Here is a 27,337-nt window from a genome sequence, read left to right on the forward strand (position 1 = left end):
GATCCTCCCTGTTCTCACATCGCCCTCTTCACAGACGAGGAAATAGAGGTACAGAGAGAGTGAGTCTCTGGCCCAAAGTCACCAGCTTGCTCTTAACCTCCCCATTCTATAGATGAGGAGTGAGACCCAATGACATGAAGGACGCTGCTCTTAAATGGCAGAACTTGGACTTGAATAAACATGACCCTAGAAACCAAGCAATGAGCTACTGGCTTCACTCCCTCTTCATGACACTGCAGTGCCTATGATTACCAAAGAGCCCAAGACTCAGGAGCTAGTGTATGTGGTATCTAATCTTCACAAAACCCCTGTGAAGTAGGTGTGTATTAGTTTTCTGTTGCTAATAACAGAATACCTGAAACTGGGTAGTTTATTTATTTATTTATTTTAATTTATTACAGTTTTGGAGGCTGGGAAGCTCAAGATCCAGGGGGCACATGTGATGAGGGCCTTCCTCTTGGTGGGAACTCTCTACAGAGTCCCATGGCAATGCAGGGTATCACATAGCGAAGGCTGAGCAAGAGCACACTAGCAGCTTTCTTCCTCTCCTTACAAATCCCCTCGTGCCACTACTGTGATAACCATTCACCCATGAACCCATTAATCCCTGAATGGATCAATCCATTCATGAGCACATTGCCATCGTGGTACAATCATCTCCTAAAGGCCCCACCTTTCAAATATTATTTGGGGGATTAAGCCTACAATATGAGCTTTGGAGGGGCCAACATTCAAACCATAGCAAGGCAAGACAAGAGATCTTGGGGAGTTTATAAATGAGGAAACTGAGGCACAGATGCAGAGAAATGTACATTGAGGGTACACTCTGAATGCCCCACCCACCAGGGAAGACCGTCAGAAATTCCGGAGAGGAAAAGGCAGGAAAGCACACATCAAGGGCTCTTTAAGTAAACCTTAAAAACTGCTGTTTTGCCATGTATCAAACACATTTTGATTCTCTGTATATTTACTGGAGTTTTATGATTGGATGATAAACACAGGCTCCCATTGATCACATTCACAGCTGACATTTCGTCTGTGTCAGGTCAGAAAGACAGTGATCGCCTTTGTGAATAATTTCATTGAGTAAAGCTGCCCTCAGACTTAGCTAAAGATAAATGCCTAAAACAGCCATTTCCAGGAGCTGGTTTACAACTGATTTCTCTTCTCTGGCACAGAAAATGCGAATAGTCAGACCCATCTCTTACACAGCAAGTCACTTGGATTATTACATTTCATGTTCACCAGATCTACTTTATAAAGGAGTGAACTGATACTCAGGGAAGTTAAGTGACTTAGCTAAGGTCACACAGCAAGGAAGCAGCAAATCTGGGACATGAATCCAGGCCTGCTGCTAGCTAAGCCAGTGTTCTGTCTAAGGGCATTATCAGGCCCAGGATACTTCAGCCATGTGGGGCTGTAGGACCTTATGTAAATAAAGGCATAACAGACAGACATGCCAAGGGCTACGAGGGAGCAAAATAAGCTGGCAATTCTCAGAACTTTGGTCCTGGAAGGGCCCTTAAAAATCATCCAACACACCCATTATACAGATGGTCAAACTGAGGACCATCCAAAGAAAGACTTGCCAAAAGTTACACGGTTAGAAGTGGCAGATCAGATCCAGAACCCAGGTCCATACCAATCTCATCATTCTACTGACTTTGGAGAACAATTTGCAGAAACTGCTATGCAGACGGCAAAGCAATCAATCCACAGGATTTTTTCTTCCTTAGCAGGTCCAGGTCATGCACATAAGGTGCAGTATTTGTCCTTGAGGAGTTTACAGTCTAGCTAGTAAAACAGGCCTGTGCACAGAAAAATAAAATCAATAACGTAAAACATCAGTGCAGGCAGAAGCTGTGTCAAGAATTTAAAGAAGGCAGAGAGCAGCAGGGCTGGTGATGTTGGAAGGCTTTCTAAAGGACAGGTAAGAAAAGCTGGGCTTTGAAGCATGAATGGAAGTCCATCAGATAGAAAGGAATATGTATGTCAGTCCAGGAAAGAGTTTCAACTTATGAAGGGTTTGGGGAGAGATACAGCCACTACCGCAAACGAAGTCCCGGTCTCGGGGGCTGGGAAGCCAGGCCAGGGCTTTTGGACTTGGGTCTAAGGAACAACAGGTCTTCAAACTTGTTCAGGAACAGAACACCTAGAAGCCTCTGAGCCTTTCACAGAATTGCACGAGTAACTGATTACAGTTCATGCAGGGACAATGTTAGTGTTCAGAAAACACGACTGCTGGCTCCATGTCTGCAGTATAAAACCACACGGCCAAGCGTGCATGCCTTTGAACCAAAGAAGTCCTCAAGCCAATCAGAACCAGTCTTCTCTAAACATGCCTATTAATAGTTACCTGCCCTTTCTCTCTTTCTTCTGTCTTCCATCTTCCACCTCTGTCTTCTGCAGCCTGTGTGCTAGCAGACGACAAGCACAGGGCCACTGTTTTTCATAAAATATAGGGAGAGAAAAACTTAAAAATGGAGGAAATTCTGGGAATTTACTTCTTTTTTTTCAGCTTGGAACGAGGCAATGCCATAAAGAGCAACTGCTTCTCGGAGCCTCAGTTTCCCCATCTGACTGGAAGGGGTTGGGAATGGGAGCATCATCTGAGATCAAGCTTCAGACACACGATGTGCCTGGTCTGGTTATCTTCACATTTCCTGGGCTCTTGCGCAATGAAAGGGATGGGAGACCAGCCCTTCCATCCACGTCCGCAGTTCAGAGTAGCACAGAGAGTAGCCTGGGGCATGACCAGCTCAACACCCATCAGCTTCTGCAAAGGCCAGGGTTTAGTATGGAGTCTCAACAAGGCATTTTTGTGCAGAGCCCTGGAGCGAGCAAGACACCCCTGCTGCTGAGATGACTGACCTTTTAGAGTGCACCCATGCTTCTCTCCTCATCATGAGGCCTCTCCCACTTCTCAGTCTTGGAGGAAGATGAGTACCTGCACCCCTAGGTCACCTGGCCAGGAATGGGCAGCACCCTGTGCCCAGGATGTGGGCTTCTATGAGCTGGCAGGGGCATGGAACCCTCGGAGAGTCCATGTGTCTTGTCCCCACTACCTGGGGGAGCTGGGAGGTCACCAGGAGCCGGATGTAGTAGCCACCAAACACTGCCAGCAGCTGCCGTGCCATTTCCTAGAAGAGGCAGGGAAGCAGAGTGAGGGCCACAGGAAAGCACCTTGGAGCTCAAGCGTGAGGGGAAGGCCAAGCCGTCCTCTTGTCCCTGGACCCAGGAGCGATGCTCACTGGGAAGAACCAGACCAGGCCAGTCCAGTACCTGTGGTCTTGGAGGATGCCAGCCTAGTATAGAAGCCCAGCTCTGTAACTCACTGGCTACAGGGCTCCTGCAACCTCAGTTTCCTCATCCCCAAGGCAAGTAACTAACAGCTGGTTGGCAATAATAACATGTACAAAAAAGATATGCCTCCTCAAAACACTAGAGGAACCACCATTGATTTACACCTGGCCAGCCACACACACATTTTCTTTCAAATGTCTATGAGTCTGTAAAGCACATGAGGTCAAGATGACTCACCTGAAGAAAATCACTAGTTGCATGGGGAGGAGTGGAGGGGAATATTCCCATTATAGAAGAATTCTTCTATTCATACAAGGTACCTGATAAATTTCTTTACCCAAGTACTCCTAATATATTAAAAGACTTTGCTTATAAAAAATGGATTTATCACAAAAGGACAAATACTGTATGATTCCACTTATATAAGGCTCCTGAAATAGTAAATTCACAGAGACATAAAGTAAATTGTGGTTTCCAGGGGTCGAGGAGAGGAAGTGAGTGTTCAGAGGAAGTTAGTGGAGCTTTGGTGTGGGAAGAGGAAAACATTCTGGAGATGGACGGAAGCAATGGCTGCACGATAACGTGAATGTGCTTAATGCCACTGAACTTTACACTTAAAAATTAACAGGTTAAATTTTATATCACATATATTTTACCACAATAAAAACAATTTAAAAGGTTTTTTTTTTAAAGTGTTTTAATAAGAGCATGGAATTAATACGTGTTCTTATTAACAAACCTCGTCTCTAAAGTTCCATTCACTGGTCTAGCAATTGGGATTACAGGGTAAATGCTTAAATTCCTGAAGTGTGGTGTTGAAGGCCTTTCACAATACTTGTGTCCACTCTGAATGTAATAAAATAAGGTGTGGGTTACATCAAGGCTATTTATGTCTGTAGAGTTAGTAATTAAAAACTGGCTTTAAAGTCAAAAAGGCCAAGAGGGAATTTCAGCTCGGCCACTCTGTGACTGATCAAGTCACTTCACCTGGCTAAGCCCATTTCTTCATCAGTTAAAATAGGAAAAATAGGAGCAATGCTGGAGTGAACAGGACTGAAGCCATGGTGGGACCTAAAACCTCATGGGCTCTAGAATATTTATTTTAAAAAGACACAGTTTTTTCCTTGGCATGCATTTCTCTGAGTTTCCTCTTTTCCTGTGGTTATTTGATTTTTTGAACCTTGATTATGTGGCAAGATGACATTATTTACATGAATATAAAGTTGTTTTCCAGTCAGCCTGGAGCTGCAGACTTGCATGTACTGTCCAGACCCTGGAAAACCAAGGAAGACATCAGTAAGGCTATGCTGACTCCACGCCTCCAGCAGGACCCTGAGGTAACATCAAGCATGAGAACAGACACCAGACGGAGCCTTGGCGAGACCTTGCACCTGGCTCCTTGCAGGGAGCCCCCCCCCTCCTGCTTTTCATTTCTCACATTCCATTCCCTCAACCCCCTCTTTAAAAAACCCTCAGTAAATCTGAGTCTTTGAGATGGCTTTAGTCTGGCCAATCTCTTTCAGAGAGACAAGTTACCCTAACATCTCTTCTCAGGTCACCAGTATTCCTGGATAAAAGCTGACTTCCATTTTCACCAACATTTGACTTTTGAGTGGTTTGTTTTTGAAAGGGGACAGGCAGCCAGACCTGTGCCCAGTACAGCATCTACCTTATTGAGCTGGAGTGAGGACAGAAGGAACTAATGTACAGAAAGCATCTAGCCCAGCACCTAGTGCTCTATAAATGTCACCAATATCGTTACCATCATTATTATTCAAAAAAGCAGAAACTCCACATGGTTCCTAGGACTGGCTTTTGTTTTGATTGTCATTTGTGCTAGAAAATATTAAAAACTTCAAATAGTTTGCCACTCACTAATGCAGGCTGGTCTTCTTACCAATTTAGTAGTCTAAAATCAATAACGTAAGAAGCAAAGAACTGTAGCAAGAAACTTGGTTTATTTAGAATCAACGGGGCTGGCTTCTGCCCTTAGCTTTGCCACATTCTCCCTTGTTCCATGACCTTGGGCAAGTCATCTGACCTCTTGGAAACTTATTTCACCCATCAAGGAAAAAGAGAAAATAATCCATACCATGGAGGGTATGCTGAAGATTTTATGCATGATAAAAGTCTAAAAATGTAAGAGGTCATTATAACTACCTACATCTTTCACAGATAGTGAGTTCCTACTGAAATGTGACGATCTCGCCCATGCTGAGACTTGGGCATTGATTGCATTTCCCTAGCTAACTCACAAGGGCAGCCACTTTAAAAACGTGCACACACATTTGATATTCACGACAAGAAGTTGTATTACTATTGGTTTGAATGAATTTGAAAAAATAATTTAAAGGCCCATATTTAAGAGGCTATTGCACATAAACCCAGGCATGCTCATCATAATAAAGTACATAATCTTTTCTGCCCTTTAAAAAAAAAAGTCAATAAAGAGATGAACACATTTATCACTTTCTCTTCTAAATAGTCCTATTTGTAGGCCTCCCACTCTCCAGTGCAGAAATCTGGGCTAGTTTGGACAATGAATCCCCAAACCTCTTGGCTAAAAAGAAAATGCAAGCACTGTTCTGAAGTTCCAAATGTCATCTGAGGTCACCCCTTGCTGCGTGTCTCCCTGACACTGGGTCTGTCCTCATGGCGAGAAGAAGGTAGCACATGCCACAAACCACATTCTCAGATTTCTGGTCTACCAATACTTAGCTATACCCAACAAATAGCTTGGATGGCAGAACACAGCAGAACTCTAGGGCTGGAGGAATGGGAATTCAACAGAGACGCACATAAGATTCAAATATCCAACTGCAATTTAAGTATGTAGATGGATGGATGATGGTTGGATAGATAAATAATGATTGGATTGATAGACTGATTGATTGATAAAGACCCAAATATTCATGAATACGTTCATGGTTAACGTATTCATCAATACGTTACATGCAACCACCCATCCAATGCAACTATCAAAAAAATGTCCAAGATATTAAAAAATGCAACCCAAAAATCCCAATAAATATAAAATGTTTCCTATAAACCATTTTTAAAAGTGCTGGGGTGAAGAAAAAAAGATTGAAAATTACTGGGCTAGAAGGTTGGCATGTCTCTACCAACCCAGTGAAACCATGTCTCCAGGAATCTAGAATTTGAAGTCCCCACATGGACTCTCTTTATGCAAATGGCCCAAGAGGGAGGACGACCCTGACTGGCAACAGTGCCGTTACCTCAGGCTCAGCCTCAGGAACGAGCTGGCGAAGCTCAGTCTGCATGACTGGTGTCTCCTCAAGACGAGGGCTGCTGGGCAGGAGAGGGGCACCCTCCAAATCCTCAGGCTCCTCCGCCGTTGTGGGATTCACCCCAGTCTCCATCACAACACATAACTGGCTCAGTCTGCTTCTCAGCAAGGACTGCAAAGGAAACAGAGAGGGGACCCAGGTGCGTCCTAAATTGGGTGGTATCTGGGAGGCTGAGTCACTCCCTAACCTGCAGACCCAGCAGAGGACAGATCCATCTACAGACTCCGATGCTAACCTCAGAAGAATCTGGAACTGAGCCACATTGGTGAGATCACATAATTCCCTACAAGAGTACAGTCCTTAACAGTTTCTAACCTACTTTTTCTTCCATGCTCTCATTCACTCCTCAAAGCAGCCTGGATGTGGGTACCTTTATGTATATGTTGCAGATGAACAAACCAAGGCTCCAAGGACTTGCCTGAGGCCATGCAGGAAAAAATGAACCAGGATCAGGGCTGAACCACAATCCGGATTTCAAGACCAACTGCAATACTTCCTGGGCCCAGGAAAAGCCTGAGCCTAGGGAAGGAACCCTGGGCTCAGAGACAGGAGGCCTGGCCTCTAAAACTGGGCCTCACCAGTCAGCTCCAAGACCCCAGGCAAGTGACAGGTCTTCTCGTAGCCTGTTTCCTCCTCTGTAGCACTGGAGTGAGATATCCCTGAACTTCTTAACATATGGTAGAAGGCAGTTTGAAGAAGTGAAAGTGTCTAAATACATGAGACTTTTGGATGTGCCAGAATTGACTAGTAGTAGTAGTGTTATATTATTATTATTACAAAGAAATATACACTCACTATAGGAAATGTGGATGAAAATTAGATGAAAGCAATTAGTTGAAAAGAAGTAGGAAAACAACCACTGATACCACATAGTTAATCTTCCTTCTAAGTAACTTTCTCTTAGACATTGTTCCAACACTGCAGTCACGCGAGCTACACAATTTGGCCTCCTGGTTTATTTCTGTTGTTGTTGTTTCTCCACTTAAGATATCTTACCTCTTGGCTAGTCTTCATTTCTTGAACATAATCCGACAAAAACTGCACACAGTTCTCCAGGTCGAAGTAGACAAACCAGAGCTGTGGAGAGAAGCACCATGACTGCTGTGGCTCGAGGCTGGCTGGCCTGGGACTCGCCACCCCCGCGGCCGTCCTCCGCCTCCTGCCTCCTGCTGGAGGCCCACGCTTCTGAGCACCACCAGATTTATCCTGCTCTCTGGCAGGAACATGCCATTCTGCTCCTGCCCACAGTCCCATCCACGACCACATCTCATTTGGACAGGTGGTAAAAAAAATGGTTTGTGTGCAAACTTAGAAAATACCAAACTCTGTTCCAAATGGCTGTGGCTCCATCTCCCACAGTCACTGAGCATCCCAGACAGACTCCAAACCCTCTTGAACATCACATATCCGTCTGGGGTTACCACCATCGTCCTCAGTTCTCAAGCTGCCTGTGTAGACCCAAACGTGCACATGAGTGAAACCTTTCAGAGCTGACACCCCCACAGCCAGGTCCCAGGTAATCCGCATGGGTGCTCTGCGGGGAGGGGAGTAGGGTAAAAGTCCTCACCCGACTCTTACCTCCCCTTCTGCCTCAGCCTGATCAGTCCCCAGGAGGCCAGGTTAAACTTAACCAGGTTGAAATCCTCGTGTTGGTGGGGCCACACCTACCACACATCATAACCAAAGTTCTGCAAGAAGCTGGTGGCCCTTGTCTCATGCCTCCGTCCACTGCCCACCTCCTCTGGATCCCAGAGCTCCCCTCCCAATGACTGACCCTCGAGACCCAAAGTCACATCCCTCTTGCCAACTAGTCCCTCCCACTGTCTCATTCCCATGGGAGTATTTTTCCAATGATTCTTTCAAAGCTTTTTACTATGAAAATTTCCAAACACATATAAAAGCAGATGACAGCTATCCATCATCCTGCTTCAACCGTGCCACCTCATGGCCACTCTTGTTTAGTCTCTACCCTTGCTCATTACCCATCCCCAACACCCCCACCCCTCACCCCACTCCCCAATGGATTTAAAGGACATCTCAGACATTGTGTCACCTCATCACAAGATATTATTTTGTAAACGAAAAAGCCTGACTGTCTGAAAAGATTTGATCATTCATTAGTCATTCATTGTCCATGCATTCAACTAACACTTGCAAAGTCACTCTTATGTGCTAATTAACAAAGTAGATTTGGAGATAAATGAGGCTAAAAAGGACCCCCAGATTCCAGGAGCTCCCAGTCCACAATGTCACACTTGAACTGCCAGAAATCTTGTGATGTCACCTGATTGTTGTGCAAGATCGTATACCCCACACAACCTCAGGTGGGACAGGCTCTGCAAACAGGGATCTGCACGTATTCTCTGCTGCAGCCTCAGTGCCTAGGACAGTGCCTGGCACACAGCAGGCCATCAATCAACATTTCTGGGGTGAACAGGGATGTTAACGAGCAGCTTCCTCCCAGGTCCCTCATGCACACCCACCCCCAGGCTTCCACCAGGTGAGGGGCCATAGCGGTGAGAACACAAATGTGGAGCTGAGGACATTTTGCAATTCCACTGGGCAGGTCCAGCATGGATGGAGGAATGGGCAGAGCCCAGCAAGGACCAGGAGATCTAGCCCCAGCCATGTCCTGACCAACTGTGTGACCTTGGGCTAGTCACTTAAGACCTCCTACTGCCTCTGGGGCAAAAAAAAAACAATAGAGCCAGGGCAGGTAAGGCCTGTAGGACATGGTCCACCTCTCCAGCCTCACATCCCCACTGTGTCTTGCTGCTGTAGCTCTCAGCCACTGGAAGCTCCTCAAACTCCTTCAAAAGCATCCTGTCCACCCTGGCTCTTGGCCTTGTCAGGGGTGGTTCCCTCTGCCATAGAGCCAGAGAGCCTGCTGTTGACTGACCGTGTGCCTGTCATCCTCACAAGGCTGGGAGCTCCTGCAGGACAGGGACCTCATGTGGGCCCCCTGGCTTCTTCAGTGCCCAACCAAGGGCTCAGCACAGAAGAGGCCCCATCTGTCTGCTGAATAAATGCCCAATGAGCAGCAAAGCCTGAACACTATCTGACCTTCCCCTCCAGCCTTGCCACGTGGAGGTTCTAAGTCACTGGTAACTGCTTCAGAGGAAGTGTCTCAAGGAAGAAACACTGGAGCAGGGAGGAAGGAAAGGGTTGCCGACAGCCACCTCCTTAGCAGACTCCCAGAGACACTGTGCATACTGGGAGAATGTGAGGCCCCCTCTCTGCAAGTGGCCCATCACAGAGGGGTTACTCAGAGACACATACCTGAATCACGCTCTGGCACCCCTCCACCGTGTCCGTCACCCCCAGCAGCACCCGGTGTCTCAGGAGGGCTCCATTGGCAGCCGCCAGCCGTAGGTCCGTGTTGGCGTTGGCCTGTAAGACAAATGCCAGGCCTCTGGCTAGACCTCCATGCTGCCAGGGAGCTCCTGGGCCCTGGACAATAGCCATACACTGTCCTACCCCTAGACACTACGGGACAACCCTCACCCTCAGGACTGTCCACCTCCTCCCCTATAAAATGGGGTTGTGGGTTGGGTGGTTGGGACAGTAAATTCATGCCTAACCAAGGCATGTCCCTTCCCTCAGCCTTGTTTTCTTCGGCTGTAGAATAAAGATAAAGATCGCCCTGCTCCTAGGAGTGTGGTGAAATTTTACTAAGACTGTGTGTGAAGCGCTTCACCCAGCCTGGGACCCAGTCGGGGTGCAAAAGGTATTTGGAGGAGGCAGGAGAGCAGATGGGCCTGAGCACCTACTGTGCTCTGTCTGTAAAGCACCTACTTTAAAGTACCCAGCACTGTGCCTGTCTTCAGAAGGGGCTCTGGAAATCAATCTCCTTCTTTTCCCACCCAAAGCAAGGGATGCCATGTATTCAGCTGGCAAAATAGATGCCAAGCAAGCCAGGGAGAAGAGGGAGGAAAGGTGACAGAACCCAAAATGCTGGTTTGGGGAAGAGAACGCAAGAGGACTTTCAGAGGCAGGCAGGAGGAAGCAGCCCAATCAAGGACAAGGGTCGCAAAAGGGGCAGAACCCCCAAGTGGAGCTTTTGGAAATGTGAGGAGGCCCTTTTGGTTGTCACAGAACAGGGACAGGATGGAAAATGCTGGCACTTAGCGGAGGAGGGCCAGGATGCTATAATGTGTCTTCCACTAAAGGACATCCCATGGGAGATGATTACGCATGTCAAAGAACTGTCCCCTAGCCTAACTGAACTCTGAATGCCCTGCTGGGTGTGAACGCAGGTGAGAAATCTACTAACAATTCTCTGATGGGCCCACCTATAGTCCGTCTTATACAGACACCTAAAGTGTTTCTTTGCATGCATTTAAGGGGATTTTCTAGGAAGGCCACTTCCACAAAGTCCAGCACTATGCCAGGCGTTGGGGGTTGGAAGGATATGAAAATCAAGGGATGGTTATATTTTGTTTTGCCTAGAACTTTAGTAAGCATTGTTGGCCCTTTCAGAAACTCACATCATCAACAGTTCAAATCCTGACTCCATCTCTCACTTCCCTAAAACCTTGGGCAAATTACTTAACATCTCTCTGCCTCCATCTCCTCATCTCCAAATTGGAGAAAATGATCCCCCCAGCTCCAAATGCTGTATTAAGGATGAAATGAATTAATCCATGTAGAACACTTGGAAGAATGAACACTCAATGCATTTCAGCTGAGAATATCATTGTGATGGTGATACTGAATTTAAGACATCATGTTTTCCACTGTACCATGTTGACCACAAGAAAATATTTTTAGGAACTTCCCACATGCCCTATCAATGCACGGTGCTGTGTAGGGGATACAAGGCAGGGTCTTGCCCACCTTCACAAACCTTCTGATCTTGAGAAAGGCTAATAATGCAAAAAACAAGGAAAAACAAGGCAGCGTATGCAAAATTTGAGGCTCTTGAGGATGCTATGCGACACAGGTAGGATACTAACAGTAAAAGTGACAATGGTCAGGAAGGGGGCAATCTGCACAGTTCCGAATGACGAGGGATCCAAGGAGGAAGAGGTCCTGGAGCTGAGACCCAGAGGAAGACCTGAGGAGGACTGTGTGACCATGGGTTAGTTACTCAATGTCTCTGAGATTCAGTTTCCCCACTGGCAGAATCAATAATAATAACGGATAATACCTACTGAGCATTTACTTTGTAAAAGCTACTATTAAAGCATTTTGCATGTATTTAGTCATTTAATGCTCATAATAACCCTATAAGGGAGCTATAATTATCATCTCATTTTACAGATGAGGAAACTGAGGCCCTGAGAGGTTAAGTAATAACCGCCCCCAGTATGCAGACCTAGCAAACAGCAGAGGTATCCCATCTTCTTATAAGGTTGTTGGGCATAGATATCAAGCCCCAACCACAGAGCACACAGTAGGTGCTCATTAAATGATGGTCATTATTAGGAAAGGAATAGTCTTCTGAATGAGCACACAGTGGTGACAGCATTGTCACTAAGAACCCGGGGCCTCCATGCTGCACCTACGAGTAGAGACCGGTTCGTACTCATCTCTGTGACCTGTGCCTAGCACGTTACCTGGTATTCACAGTAGCTTCATAAATACCAAGTGATTAAAAAGAGAAAAGGGAAGGAGGCAGAGAGCTAAAGCAGACATTCCCTTAAGTGCATTAGACTATCCAGGCGGCCCAGTGAATTACATCTGCATCTTTGAAGTACCTGCCAGGTGCAGTTTTTGCTTGCTTTTACTAAAAAAGAACACTTTACTTTTTCCCCTCCCCAAAAGAAATTTCTTGGTGCAGAAGCAGCCTGCTCAATTTAATTTTTATAAGCCAGCATAAAGGCTGTGAATGCTTCAACAGAGCCCAAGGGTAGCATTATTTTGTCAGCCTTGTGGCAAAGCCCAACAAAGATCCTTTCAGAACAGTTAAGCCAAAAAGTTCTATTTGTCCCTGTGAACACAGGCACTAACTGGAATTCATACCCCAAACCCTGACTACATTTCCCAGCATCCCGTGCTCCCCGCTGAGTCAGGCAAGGGTGCAGTGTTTGCTGAATATCTCAAAGTCCAGCACTATGCCAGGTGTTGGGGGTTGGAAAGATAGGAGCTTCCCAGTAACTGAAAAGACAATGTAGGTGTGATTGGCAGAGTAACGGTCCCCCAAAGCTAAGTCCTAAGCCTCAGAACCTGTGAATACACTATGTGACAGCGCAAAGGGGAATTAAAGTTGTAGACTGAATAAATGTTGCTCATCAGCTGACCTTAAAGTAAGATTATCATCTTAGATTATCCGGGTGGCCCAATGTAATCACGAGGATCCTTAAAAGTGGAAGAGGGAGGCCAAAGAGTTAGAGAGGGAGATGTGAGAAAGACTCCACCCACCACTGCTGGCTTTGAAGATGGAGAAGCGACCAAGAGCCAAGGAATCAGGTGGCCTCTAGGAGCTGGAAAAGGGAAGGAAACAGATTCTCCCCTAGAGCTTTCAGAAGGAATCAGCCCTGCCTTCACCTAGACTTTAGCCCAGTGAGACCCATGTTGCACTTCTAACCTACAGAATTGTAAGATAATAAATAAGTGTTACTATAAGCCACTAGATTTATGACAATTTGTTACAGCAGCCATAGAAACCCAATAAAGTAGGGTACTGACTAAGAACACGACTTGGCAGCTGAGTGCCCTGGCCTTGAATTCTGCCTCTGCCATTTATTAGCAGAATGGCCTTGGGCTGCTCCTTGAGCCTTCCTGAGCCTCAGGTTCCTCACCTGTAAAATGAGTAGAATAGCCTCCACCCAGAGAGTTGATAGGGAACCTAGTGAGTTACCCTGTAAAGCATTTAAAAGGCAAGCTACTATGTATGATGTGCTCATTACATAACAAAAGACAGACACTGAAGAAACAGATGCAATTAGTGAACCAAACATTAAGCTAGGAGATATCAGTCTTCCTTCTGAAAGTGATTGGAAATCAGAGGGTTCAGGCTTTGAACCTCATCTCTGCCACTTACAATGGGATCCATGACAATTTACCTACATTCTCTGACCACCCACTCTCTGCCTCAAAGATCACTGCTGGGATTAGAGACATGACTGTCAGTACAAAAGTAGGTCAGCGTCTGCTCACCACAGGAGGAAATAATGTGAATCACCTCTCCCCAAACCTCAATCTCAGGCACCTTTGCTGCAAGGTAGCTTCAGTAATCCTCCCTCGCTCACAGGGCTGTTGTGAGCATCCATGGAGATGGGTGCATAAAAGGGCTCAGTTAACTAAAATAGTGGAAGAATATTAGCTATTGGTGCCCTCCTCCCAGACTCTCTCTCAAAACACAGCTTGCTTCCAGAGAAAAAATCCACAGAGATTAGATGAAAAACAGAGGATTTAACCACCCATGTGATTTGATTTCTTTTAGTCACTGGGCATATGGGCTAGTGTGGATTTTAGTGGTTGGAGAAATTAAGCAGGCAAAAGAGAAAAGTCTGACTTGAGATTCTCGTGCCTGCTCAGCCCTTCTGGAGGGAGTGTGGCAGGGATCTCCGGACATCTCACCTTCTTCTGGTGTCTCTCAAAGACGAGCACGAGAGTGAGGGTCAGGCTCACGGCAGCCAGGGTCACAAGCAGCATGCCTGCCCAGTGGTTGCCCAGGGCAAACATCTGGCTGGTGGAGTAGATATTGGCCCATACCACCATGTAGAAAACCTGCAAGAAGCCAGAGAGAGCACGTGGCCAGGAACATCAGTCTTCAAAAGAAGCAGTTCCATTCAAAAGGACATCCTCCTTGGATTCAAACAGCTCAGGAAGCCAGTAAGAGACTGATGCAGATGCCTGGGTCTATGGGAATGAGCTCATACTCCTTGTTTAGAAGCAATGTACTCCTAATCCTTGTTTACCCTGATTTTAAATTAAAAGGCAGGAGGCTCTGGAGTGAGTTTTGAGTCCGAAGCCCACAGTGATCCTTCAAATTCTATGTGGTCTTAGACAAGTTATAATACTTCTCTGAGCCTCAGTTTCCTCATCTGTAAAATGGGGATAATAATACTTCATAGCATTGTTATAAGGGTTAAGAAGGTAACAGCCCAGCACTTATTAGGGAATTAATAAATGCTCATTCCCACCCCTTTCCCTTCTCCCTAGAAGTAAGACATGAGAGTCAGGCATGGTATCTGACCATTTATATATACAAAGCAGCAGCAAATCATAGTGGTTATGACCACAGAAACCAGACTGCCTAGGTTCAAATATTGGCTCTGCCATATTGGTATGTATGTATGCGTTTATGTATGTATATATGTAGGTATATATGCATGTTTATATGTACATGCATACATATGTGTATACAATGGTACTTCAAAAAGTCCATGGAGAAATAGAATTGAAATATAACATGAATTTTTCCATGAACTTTTTGAAGTTCCCTCATAGATATGTATATATGACTTGAGCTAAAGTGGACCTGTCTATTGGACAGAAGGGGAAACCAAGTCCCAGAGGTTGGCAAAGTCTTGGCCAAGGCAGACATTGAGTCCAGAGCCCATTGAGACTGCAGGTTCTCAATCCAGGCTCTGCCCACAGTAAACCCTGACTCCCATCCAAACTGGAACCTGGTTACAACTTCTTTCAATAAACTTCCTCATGTATCAAATCCAGGTCAGTGCAGTACTGCTCTTTCCCAGGCAGCTGGGCAACCAGCCTCCAAACCCCTTACTTGCACCAACAGGCTCCAGGACATGATGCTGAATTCAGCAAATGCTCAGGGTAGGGTCGGCGTGCAGCCCCCACCTCCCTCCTTACCACAGCAAAGGCCAGCCGCATGGGCCTCGAGTTGTAGATGATGTATCTTCTCACTTGGGGCTCCAAAAGGGCACTCTCAGCCAAGCTCCTGTACTGTTCGGATGGGACCTGCCCAAAGGAAAGAGATCAGTCAGCCACAGGAGAACCACTCCCTATCTCCTTCCCACCAGTTCATGTGACTCTCATGAGAAAAGGAGATTAGGAACATTCCAGGCCGCCCCAGAGGGCAGAATGAGGAGCTCAGAGCACTGGGTGGAAATTACAGGGCGCAGCTCTCAGCTCAGGGACGAACAGGCGTCATGGGGAGGCAGGTCAGCTCAAGATACAGGAGGACATAGTGGAGAGAGATCCCTGAAGATCCCTGCAGCCTGGCAGCAGGCACAGGGTGGCCTCATGGTTAATACACAGGCCTTGGGGCCAAACAGCCCTGGATCCAAACTCTGGCCCTGCCCCTCATGTGCTATGTGACCTGGGGCAAGTAACACCACTCCTCTGAGCCTCAGTTTTTTTCCTCTATAAAATGAGAATAATAAGAATGCCCACCTTGTTGGCCTGGGGGGCATATTAAACAGGATAACACATATACAGAGCTTGGCATAGAACTGGTCCCATAATAAACACTTGATACACAGGTGCTATTATGAATACTAAAAGATCAACAGCTATTGATACAGTCCAAAGTACCAAACATTCACAAGTTCCTGCCCAAACAAAAATGTCTACAGAGCATAAAGGCCCTATGAAAACAGACTTAAGAAAATAGAATTCAACCATTAAAAATTATATTTAGAAACATGGTAGAGTAATACATAAACTGTTCACTGGTAAGGAAGCCCAATCTGAAGACAACTGTTTAAGAAGTATGTTCTTCTGTACAGAGGTTAAAAGGAAACATGGAAAAAACCAGTTTGTGCTGATGTGGGATTATCGTCAATTTGGGAAGTTTCCCTTCAACGGTGGTGAAATGTTCGAAACAACAATGCAATTCAGTTTTAAAGAAGTAAATGCCAAACTCTTCAGAGTAAAACAAGCAGAGTATCTTCCCCATCCATAGTTAATCCTCCCTGGCTAACACAGGGAAGACACAGTCATGTTGGGGGCTTTGGGAAGAGAGAAAACAACACTTATGGATTCTTCATTAGAACAATAATAGCTCCAATTTATTAAGCATTTACATATACTAGAGACAATGCAAGTGTTCCTCAAGCATTATTTCATCTAATCTTAACAAAAACCCTACATAATAGGTTTTAATATTGTCCTCATTTATAAATGATGAAACAGAGGCTCAGAAAGGTTAAGTAACTTGCCTGAAATCACACAGGTAGCGAGCAGCAGAGCTGGACCTGCGTCCAGATCACTGGGTCTGTGAAGGCTGTGCCTCAGATCGCCACGCTTGAAGGTACTTCATCATTAACTAATGAATTCACACACACATTCCTTTGCATATGCAGTTCCCTCTTCTAAAATCCCCTTCCGCCTGTCTACCCAGCATACTCCTGTTTATCCTTCAAGATCCCAGATCAAGTATCTGCTCTTTTGAGAAGCTCATAAACACCAGTCCCCCAGGCAAGTTTATCACTTTCTTCTGTGAAAGTCGTCAATGCCTTGTACACTCCTCTACGTGTCCATCTGCCTCACTGGGCTCTGTGAGCAGTCACCTCTATAAATACTGAGCCAGCTGAGTGCCTGGCACAGAGTGGGTACCCCAAAACACACATTTGTTAAGTGAATTAATTGGGAAGAGAAGACAGTTCTGATTCACCTTTACATCTATCTCCTGCCACAGTTAAGACAGAGAGTTTAGTAAATATTTTGTGAATAACTTGATGAAAGGACAGCCAGACAGGCGGGCGGATGGATGGAAGGGAAAATCGTAGGGATTCAGTAATATCAGCACTTACCTGAATGCCCCACGTCTGCAGCTGCTCTTCTGCATCTCCCAGGTCAAAGGAGATGGGGGCACAGGCATTGTCGATCCGGAGAACTGTGAGGACCTGGCCATTGCGGAGCTCTGAAAGCAGACCAGAAGCTTCCTCGGTCATCTGAAGCTTCACCCTCTTTGGATGAACCCAGAGGCTGATGGCATCACTCGTCTGGCCGTGAGAACCTTCTCTTAACAAGGAAGGACATGGTAGCCATCCTCAAATCCCTACAGGAGAAGGACTGCACTTGACTGGGAAACCCCCAGGAGACAGAACTGAGGCCAAAGCAAAGAGGCTACTGTGACACAGTGTAAGACCATGTAAGGAAAAACTTCCCAAGAAGAAAACCGTCCCCACAAAGAACAGGTGGTAGTGAGCTCCCCATCACAAGGGATATGTAGCCTGAACAACTAACTTCACTGAGGGGATGATGTAGTAGACATTTATTCGAGTGCTGTAAAGGAAGCTCAACTGAATAACTCAAAGAGATAACTGGTTATGGGAGGCAAAATAATGGTCCCCAAAGATGTCCACAGGCTAATCCCCAGAACCTGTGAATATGCTGCCTTCCCTAGCAGAGGGGTATGAAGATTGCAGATGGATTAAAGTTGCTAATTGGCTGTCCTTAAATAAGGAGCTTATCCTGGATTATCTGAATAGCCCAATGGAATCACAAGAATCCTTAAAAGTGAGGAGAGGGAGGCATAAGCAAAGTCAGAGGGAGATGCGGCCAGAAGAAAGGCACAGAGAGGTGTAACATGGCTGGCACTGACCACAGAGGAAGGGGCCATGAGCCAAGGAATACGGGCAGCCTCTAGGAGCTGGAAAAGGCACAGAAAGGATTCTCCCCTAGAGCCTGCAGAAGGAGCACAGCCCTGCCGACACCTGGATTTTAGCTCCTGAGACCAGTGTCAGACCTCTAACCTACAGGAAGATAATAAATTAAAATTGTGGGTTTTAAGCCACTATGTTAGTGGTAATTTGTGACAGCAGCAATAGAAAACTGACATGCTGACTTGCTGGTAACCCCTCCCAAGCATCTCTGCAACTCACTCAACATTTTAAAAGCACAATTAGGTCTTTATTCCCTCAAAAAACACATATCAACTGAGGCTGGTCACAACAGCTACCAGAAACGCTCACCCTGCAATGCTGGAATGAAGCCAGACCATGAGACCCACTGGAGAGGAAGGTCTGGACTGGAAACCCCTCCAGCCCGGGGAGGAATGGCAGCACGTGAGGCCACACGTACCTTCCTGTAGCTCTGCATAAGGAAACTCTGGAAAGAGGATCGATATCTCCTCCCATCACAGAATGAGGCTCTGTGAGCAGCCAGGGGGGGCTTCGTGGGTGGGATTCCAGCCCTGAAAGTCTGGGATTCCAGCCCTGAAAGTCTAGTATCCCAGAGTTCAGCCATGCATGGCTGAGGACTGGATATTCTGGCATATTCTCCATGGCTGCTGCTTAGACGATGAGGCACAAATGAAGGGATTAAACCACAAGTGCTTTCTCTGCTGGCCCCAAGCTCCTCTCCCTCAGGCTAGTTCTGAGTGATACTGGAGTCTTCAAAGTCAAATGACTAGCTCCACCTTCCTGGAAATCCCTGGCCCATCCAAACACTCTCCCCCCTCACCCAGTCCATCCCTGAGGCCTGCTAACTGGGCCAACAAAATCTCTCTCCACTCCATGTACCTCTGGGCAATCCTCAGCTCTTCCTTGCAGCTCTGCAGGAGCCTCCTGACTGGCTCCTCCAAACCAACTCTTCTCTTACAATGCATTCTCCACCCAGCAGCCATAGTGCAAATCAGATGACACCAGTCCCCTGAGTAAAACTTTCAATAGCCTCCTGGTGCTTTGCTGACAAAACCCAACTGTCTTCCCATCTTCCTCCAGCTCTTGGGAGAACTAGCCTCCTGCCAGACTCACCTGGAGCCACCTCAGAATGAGGCTTACCTCATTCTGTGTCTGGCCACACCAGTCTCCTTTGCTGCTTGAATATGTAGTGTTCTCTCCCACCCCAGGGCCTTTGCATATGCTGTCCCCGATCCCTAGAACACTTCCCCCTAGCTTCACCAGTTAACTCCTGTGCATCATTTGTATCCCAGCTCATTAATCACTTTTACCAGGGAGCCCTCCCTGACACTTTTAACAGATCAAATCCTTCTGTTAAACCTACCCATAACTGCCTGCTCTTCTCCTTTACACTCACCGAAGATAAATACATATGTATGCAATTATTTGATTACATATGTATGCAATTACTTGGTTAAAGTCTATCTTCCTCACCAGATTATATGAGGAGTCTTCAAAAACTTCATGGAAAAATTCATATTATCTTTTAATTATATCTTTCCACAAATTTTTTGAAGTGCCTTCATATGCTCCCACAATGGTTTGTTCATCACAGAATCCTGTTAGCTGGATTCACTGCCCAGCATACAGTAGGCACTAAATACATATTTGATGTATAAATGAATGAATACAATATGACTATGGTCCCCAACCCTAATAGGGTTCTTTTTTCATTCCCTGGGGTATCACCTATGATCTCAAGGGTTCTATAGAATTATGAATTCTACATCCTGCCAAAAAGAGCATTATTTTCCTAAATCTCTTTTGTGGGAGTTTTTGGAAGTGGGAAGGGACATGGAGGCAAGGTGGTGAGATGGAGAAACTGCAATAGCTCTGGGATTGGATTGTAGCTCAGCCTCTTGCTAACAGGGTAAACTTGAATAAGCACCCCAAAACCCCGGCATGCTGCCTTACTTAGAGCATGACCGTATTCACTGCAGAGGACTTTACAAATAATCAAGATGATAAAAATAAAATGCTCAGCACAAAGTGAGTTCTGAATAACTGGCCGCTATTATTGTCATCATTTAAAAGCAAACTTGTCAGAACTCAAAAGTTACAATAAAGCAATACCAATTTACACGCATTTGTTTTGGTCCTCCCACACCTTATTCCAGAAAGAATTTAAGGTGGTTTCATAAAAATAAGATATAAAAAGGTAAAATTATAAAATTAAATTTAATAATATGCAAATGAGGAAAAGTAGACAAAAAATAACTAAATAAAGGCAGATAATAAGGACAGGTTCTAGGTATCAATCCCCTATTATGCGCCAGGCACTGATCTGAGGCTTCAATCATAGCATTTAATCCTCAAAGAGCCCTAAAAAGTGGGAACTGTTAACATGGTAAAGGAAACTGAGCCTCTGGAAAATGAAGTGAGGCAGAGACACAAGGAGGGAGGCAGCACAGGGAATGCAGCTGGTGCCGAGGATGGGCCTCAGACTTCCCAGCCCAGAAGAAAAACCCCAGGCAACTGGGACTCCAGACATGGAGAACGCGAACCTTCCCCCAGCCTGGCTCTTCGCACACTGAAGTGTCTGCCTGAGCAATGCAAAGACCTTTTGCGGTATCTTTGCCTTTCAAACCAAGAGTTCATGGATTCTTGACAATACTATCTCTCATCTGTTCCTTAAAGTGAGAACAGCAAGTCCTTCACATAGAAATACTTTTTTTTATACCTAGCCTAAGAAAAGCTACCAAAGAAGAGTGTGAGAGAGAGAGAGAGAGAGAGTGAGAGAGAGTGTGTGTGTGTGTGTGTGTGTGTGTGTGTGAGAGTGTGTGAGAGTGTGTGTGTGTGTGTGTGTGTGTGTGTGTGTGTGTGTGTGTGTGTGTGTGTGTGTGTAAAGCAATTTCCTACAAAGGAGCAAGACCTAGCTTGACAAAAATGAATGGAGCAATGTCTTCAAAGTTCTGCAGGAAAATTATTTCATTCCATTCCCTTCTACTGTTGTGTGTATAAATTGCTTTCCTAATAACAGCAGTAATTAAGGAAATCCCTGTTTTTAAGCAGTCGAATTTCAAATCCTCTAAGTAACAAGCCACATTCTCATGGACCTCCACAAGTCAGAGTGCTGTTTCCCCTTGCCTATGCCCAGCCACTCATTCACTCATTCATTCATTCATTTATTCAACAAAATACTTACTGAGCATCTACTATGAACCAAGCCCTGAGTTCGGTATTTCAGATACAGGGATGAACAAGACAACACAGAGACCCTGCCTTCAAGGAGCTTACATTCTAGTGGGGAAGTTGGACATATGTTTAGACTGTGTTAAGTGCCATAGGGAGAAACAGCAATATGTCAGAGTGCCCTGACTTAGGCTGGGCCATCAGGAGGATTCCTCATGGAAGGGATATTTGAACAGAGCTCTAAAGGATATATGGAAATTAAGCAGGAGAAAGTAGGCAGGGAAAAAGCATAACGGGCAGAAGGAAAGCAGGTGCAAAGGCCCTGGGGCAGAAGAGCATGGCAAAGAACCTAGAACAGATGCAGCAAGGGCCATTAAGGGGCATGCCTTGCAAGCTGGTGAATGTTGGATTTTCATGCTAAGCCCAATGGGAAACACTGAAGCAGAGAATGACATGGTTAGATGTGCATTTTTAAAAGATCTCGCTCAAAAAAAAAGAAAAAAAAAAAAGATCTCTCTGGAACCATGTAGACAATGGATGGAAGAGAAAAGGAAAAGACCAGCCAGGAAGCTACTGCAGGGGTCCAAGCAGAGAGTGATGGTGTCTTGTTCCTAAGGACATGGTGAAAGAGAACTGAGTAAAAATGACAGAAAGTGGGCTGGAAATGTATCCGAAAGATGCCCACCCTTATCTGAAGGAACTTCCATACCCCTCACTCCCCCCAAGCATGCTAAATGAGTCCAGCTCAGCATGGTTCAGTGGGGGGTGGAGGTGGTTAAAGGTCATGACCTTACCTGGCCCCCAGCTGGGAGGGGTCCCTCTAGGCAGGGCACTCCGGCCAGTAGAGGAGGTGGGCAATGGGTCAGCCACCTCGCCGGGGTCCATCTGTGGTTCACAGGCCATGGCAGAGAGCCAGCTGTCTTGCTACTTCCCCTTCTCAGAGCTGTGGTTCATTCTGGAACAGCCGGCTCAGCTTCACTTGCCTTCAGAAAACAGCACAAAAAGGAACTTCACACCTGGGCCGGCTGAGCTTCCTAGGGCTCTCTCCAAGGCCAAAGCTACCAAAGGCCAAGGAGAGCCACCCAGGAGTCTTTTGCTGACTTTAGTCTTTCTGATCATGCTGAGGAAAATTCTCAGAAGAATGAGGAGGAGAAACTAAAACCCTCCAAAGCCTAGGCTAAGAGAGAACTTCCTTTCTGGTCTTGGGTCTCCTCCAGCTCAGCTATGGCCAAGGAACTCAAGAGCTGACCAAGTTGCACTCCCAGGCATGTAGGATTTCTGTCCCCATACTGAGAACGCTGCAGACAACCAGGCACAAAAAAGGTATAGTCGTAATGGAGAGCCTTGTTTACACACAGGATTTCAAATAGCTTTCATAAGATACTGAAAAATATAAATCAAAAAACATCTAGGGGAAATATAAATTACCAAAAAAAGGAAAAGTATCAACCAGGAAGAACAAACATATCCGAATTCCGGATATTCAGGCCATCAGGTTCCCTTACAGAGGCGGTAGAGGTTTGTTTTCAAGAACATGGACTCCAGAGTCAGACCAACCAGTTTAAATTCCAGCTCTGCCACCTACTAGTTATATAAACTTGGACAAGTGGTTTAATTTCAAAGAGCTTCAGCTCTTCAAATCATGGTAGCTTCTCCACAGGGTTACTGCAAAGAATGGATGGGATAATGCATATAAAGAACACACAACACATCTGGAACAAAGGACACGTCCCCAAAATATTAGCTCTTGGTGTTGCTATTTTCAGGTTTGACACAGTTGCTATGCTTGAGCTAAGAATTTGGTTTTGAGCTTCCAGGTGGCCAAAGCTAAAATGGAAACACTCTCAGTTAAGTAGTCATCTATAAGGAGACAAAAAAGGATAGTGAGGCGAACAATGAATTTTCCTGGCACTTAGCTCTAAAAGATCTTGGAAATGCTTCCAAAGCCTCCAGAGCCAGGTCCCTGAGAGGCCTGGCAGGCATCACCCTTAGCCACTTTCATCAGCAAAAGCAGTGAGGCCCTTGGTGGGAGTTTCCTTGAGGAGAAACTGAGTCTCCAGTGCCACCCATTTCAGCTGCAACCTGCACACTTTACCTCTGTTATATGTCCACCTGGGGGTGTGGGAATCAGCCCTCACCAAGGAAAATCATGCCTAAGTCCCTTCGGATGACAGAGTAACCCTGCTGACCAAACCTCTTGGTGAAAAGTCCACTAGAATCATCTTTTGCTGCCATGGTTCTCACGTGAAGTGTCCAGTCGGCACCCATCTGCTTGATTCTGAGCTGGCCCGAGGGTTGACTGCCACTGATCAGGCCCCTGCAGGGTGGAATCCGATTACTATGCCCTCACCACCTCTGCTTCCCTCAGTAAACAGGACCAGCAGCTACGTAACTTGTGGGGCTCCTTATTCAAAAATGATGAAGAATTTCAAGATAGCAACAGCAGAGCATTAAACCAAATTGGGGGGGGGGCCTTCCTAAGGCAGGGCAGGCCCTGTAAGACTGTGCAGGTTACATGCACCTGAAGCTGGCCCTGACTTGAAGCGCCGGAAGATCACCTGGCAGCCCTTTCTCCCAATGTATAAAAGAATATTCAAAAGACGAGCTCTAACAGTTATCACCCACCTTCCCTACCTAGGGATCGAAGGCTGGAAAGCAGCAAAATATTATGAAAAGACTGAAGATTTTCGAGCCAGAAAGCCTGGACTTAAATCTCCACTCAGCCACTCCCAGGTTCCATGACATTCGTTGTCAAGGTACTTAACGGCCAGAACCTTGCTGTTCTCATCTGCCAAAAGGGAACGGGGAAGCCTGCCCCGCACAGCTGCCGTGGGGATGTAACAGAAGGAAACATAAGCATGACACCCAGTACTCTGCTTCCCAGACAGGCCCCTTCCTTAACATATTTTTCCTATTTCACAGGAGAGAAAACTGAGGGTCAAAGATGTGAAGTGACCTGCCCTAAGTGAGGTGGCTGTCAGCTCTGTAGCCAGGAGGGGAAGCCATCTGGCTCCATCCAAAGTCCAAACCCATAGTTTCCATGTCTTTGTACCTCTGGACTCTGGTCTGGCTGAGCCTGTTCCTTAAACTACCTTTAAGGAAAGAAAAAAAAAAAAAAAAGAGTCAAGGGAGACTACATTTCCCAGTCCTGATCTAGCAACAAAATCCAGTTGGCATGAACTGCTACACTCTGGGAGGGCAGGGACCTTCTCCTACACACCTAGCCCAAGGCCTAGCCCACAGCAGGCACTGCCAAATATGCTGAACATTTAGTAGTCAATCTTATCATGCCTTCCTTCCTTACTCTTACCTTGTATCCCCAAGAGGCATGAAACCAACAAAAATAGCCACATAGATGTCTGCCCTGCACTTGACAATCACTGAAGCCTTTCTCTGGCTCGTCTGATCACCTCCTAGGCCCGGGAGGCAGATTTAATCCTTAGATCCATGTTCCAAACTAGGAACCCGGGCATGCAGCTAGGAGCCTGTAGCCGGGAGAAGCTAGACTAGAAGCCTCAGAAAGTGCTAGGGGGCCCAGGAGCCAGGAGAGATGACGTACAAGCTGGAGATGCACAGGTATCCTTCCAGACTGCACGGAAGGTTCCATTTGTTGCAAAATCCCAAAATGAGGCAATGTCTGTGGGAAGAAATCAGCATACCCTAGTTGACCCAATGAGCTGCCCATAAAGTCCCAATCAGCAGCCTTCATTCATTCACCTGAGGCCATTTCGTGTAATAGCTAAAAGTAACCTGCCCAGTCCTCCCACTTCCACCTATGTGACCTGAGGGAAGTTACTTCTCTCTGCCTCAGTTTCCTTACATGTCAGGGGGACAATGGTGGTAAGTTTAGGTTGTGGGGAGGTTTAAAGAGTTCACACAACTAAATCAGTCACACTGAAAGGAATAGAGCTGTCATTTTTACATTTTCCATACATTCCCTAAGAACTTTCTAGGGTCATGCCCTGTACTTTCTCAACTATGAAACCAGAAATAAAATCTGAAGTCCCTGCTCAGCTCTCCCTGCTGGGGATCACTATCTGAAAGACAGTGATCACAGGAAAGACAAACTCACAGAAAGAGAATTACAAAACAGACAACTACCAAACAAGGCAGTAAGAGAGAGCACCTTTGGGTGGGGAAAGAGCTCTTCAGGAGGCTTCCTGCGGGGGAGGGGGTATGCTCCTGGGCTTGGCAAAGGTGGAGGTGAGAGAAGCCTGTGCCAAGTAGGAAGGGCTACAGACCAGAGGCCAGGATGGTCCCATCAGGCAACCAGGACTGTGCACCCTCAGCGTGTGCACCGGGCTTGCAGCCCCTCATCCAACCAGAGGCTGCACGGCAGGAGGGGTGTTGGCAAAACTCAAAGTGCACACATAGACCCATTACCCATCTGTGTGACTCGGGCCCCCATCAAGCTCAGCCCTGTACCAGCCTTAGGGCGCCACAGGAGGGAGAGACAGACACCAGGGTAGAGGCAGAGCAGAAGGAGTGAGTATAGGCTTGAGGCTCCTGCAATTAACTGGCCACCGATACCTGGCTTCTCTGAGTTCCCTTTGCGGATTCTGTATTTTAACCAGACCTTCCAGTGATCCATCTTGCACAGGTTCAGCTTCCCTCCTTTTTAGCTAGGTGGAGAGCCCCTGCAAAGGAAAATATACCTACGTCCTGCTCAGCTCAGGTCTCCATCTCTGCAAACACCCAGTGCCAACCACCCGCAGGAACTATGTGCATCACTGAGATCGTCCAGAGAAAGAAAAAGAGAAACTACAGTTCTTCTGAGTCAGGTCTTGTTTTTGTCTGTTAAACTGGAAGCCCAACAAGAGACCGTAAGAGGGCCTGTTACCGAAGTTTGGGGTGGAAAAGATAATGAATCCAAGCTCTCCACTTAACAGATGAGGACATTAAGATCCAGAAAAGAAATGAACTATCCAAAGTCAAGGAGCCAGTCCAAGGCAGAGCTAGAACTGAAACCCGGGCTCCTTCAGCCGGGGGATGTCTCACCAGACACGGCCTTGGCCTTGGGCGGCTGTGTCCTGCCCCAGTCTCTGTCCTCAAGTCCTGCTGCCTGAGGCGCGGGGCGGTGGGATCCTTCATCCCAGAAATCACCCCCGCCCTCCCCGGGCCGCGGGCTCCCAGGAGGCGCCCCGGAGCGGCTCCCACGCGCGGCTCGCGGGGAAAGGGGCCCAAAGGCACACGGAGGCGCCCGGACGCCAGCCGCGGTGCCGACCCCAGGCCTCCGGGCCGAGGCAGCGGCGCCCAGGCGGCCTCGCAGCGCCGGAGCCCGGCGGCACCGGTCCCGGATCGCAGGCGCACGGGCGCGCGCCCCGGGCCCGCGCACACTTACCGCCGGCGCCGCCGCCGCCGGAGCCACCGCCGCCTGAGGACGCGGAAGGTCGGGGGCTCGCGCCCCTCCGCGCCGCAGCCTCCGCCGCTCCGCCCGCCTCCCGCGCCGCGCCGTCTTCCCGGGCCCGCCCTCGGCCCGGCCGGCCCCGCTCCGTCATCCCACCGGGAGGAGCCGCACGCCCGGCCGGCCTCGGGGCCACGAGGGAACGCCGCTCCCGGGCCCGCGGCCGAGCCGAGCCGGGAGGCTGCGTTTCATCAGCCGGACGGCCCGCGGGAGGCCGCACGGAGCCCCCGCCGACCACGTGCGCGCGTCTGCGGCGGTCGGGCCACCCGCCCCCCCGGGCGCCGGGACCTGGGACAGGCTCCCACCGTCTCCCCGCCGTAAAGGACCGCTCGCCTGTGAGCCCCAGGCCCCTTCTGACACACAGTCATGGGATCCTGTGGATGAGGCAATATTTGGGACCAGAAGTTTCTCAGGGATTTGATTTTAATAAAAGATTGTATGTGCGTTGTATTATTAAGTGCATCAGTTTGGGGATCAGACTACCTGGCCTCTAATCTAGATCTCTCCACTTCTTATTTCATTTTTGGTAAATTATGTAGCCTCTCAGTGCCTTCGTTTTCTGGGAGTGGAAGCAAACGTAATTATAACTATAGGGGGGACTTCAAAATGTGCATGCACAGATGGAATTAAAAGATAAAAATAAAAAA

General features: G+C 47.1%; 1 protein-coding gene across 5 annotated transcripts; it reads right to left on the reverse strand.

Moving 5' to 3' along the window:
• On the reverse strand, window positions 1-26,993 carry TMEM268 (transmembrane protein 268). 5 transcript variants are annotated; one of them, XR_010022169.1, is made up of 10 exons: window positions 26,628-26,993; window positions 22,081-22,269; window positions 17,282-17,391; window positions 15,378-15,485; window positions 14,136-14,285; window positions 9,891-10,001; window positions 7,608-7,688; window positions 6,540-6,722; window positions 2,872-3,140; window positions 1-2,776 (listed from the first exon to the last, which is right to left on the reverse strand). XR_010022169.1 is itself a non-coding variant. In XM_063082024.1 (9 exons), exons 2-9 carry the CDS (start codon window positions 22,187-22,189, stop codon window positions 2,961-2,963), a joined length of 1,032 nt encoding a protein of 343 aa, XP_062938094.1. In that variant the 5' UTR covers window positions 22,190-22,269; window positions 26,628-26,993; the 3' UTR covers window positions 1-2,960. The 5 variants fall into 5 exon arrangements, 3 of the variants coding, with proteins under 3 accessions (XP_062938094.1, XP_062938095.1, XP_062938096.1); XR_010022168.1 differs by having other exon boundaries at window positions 1-1,808; window positions 2,357-3,140; XM_063082024.1 differs by having other exon boundaries at window positions 1-3,140.
• Window positions 26,994-27,337: the final 344 nt, after the last annotated feature.

The sequence above is a fragment of the Cynocephalus volans genome, chromosome 17 (genome assembly GCF_027409185.1).
Source record: "Cynocephalus volans isolate mCynVol1 chromosome 17, mCynVol1.pri, whole genome shotgun sequence".
Taxonomy (NCBI): domain Eukaryota; kingdom Metazoa; phylum Chordata; class Mammalia; order Dermoptera; family Cynocephalidae; genus Cynocephalus; species Cynocephalus volans.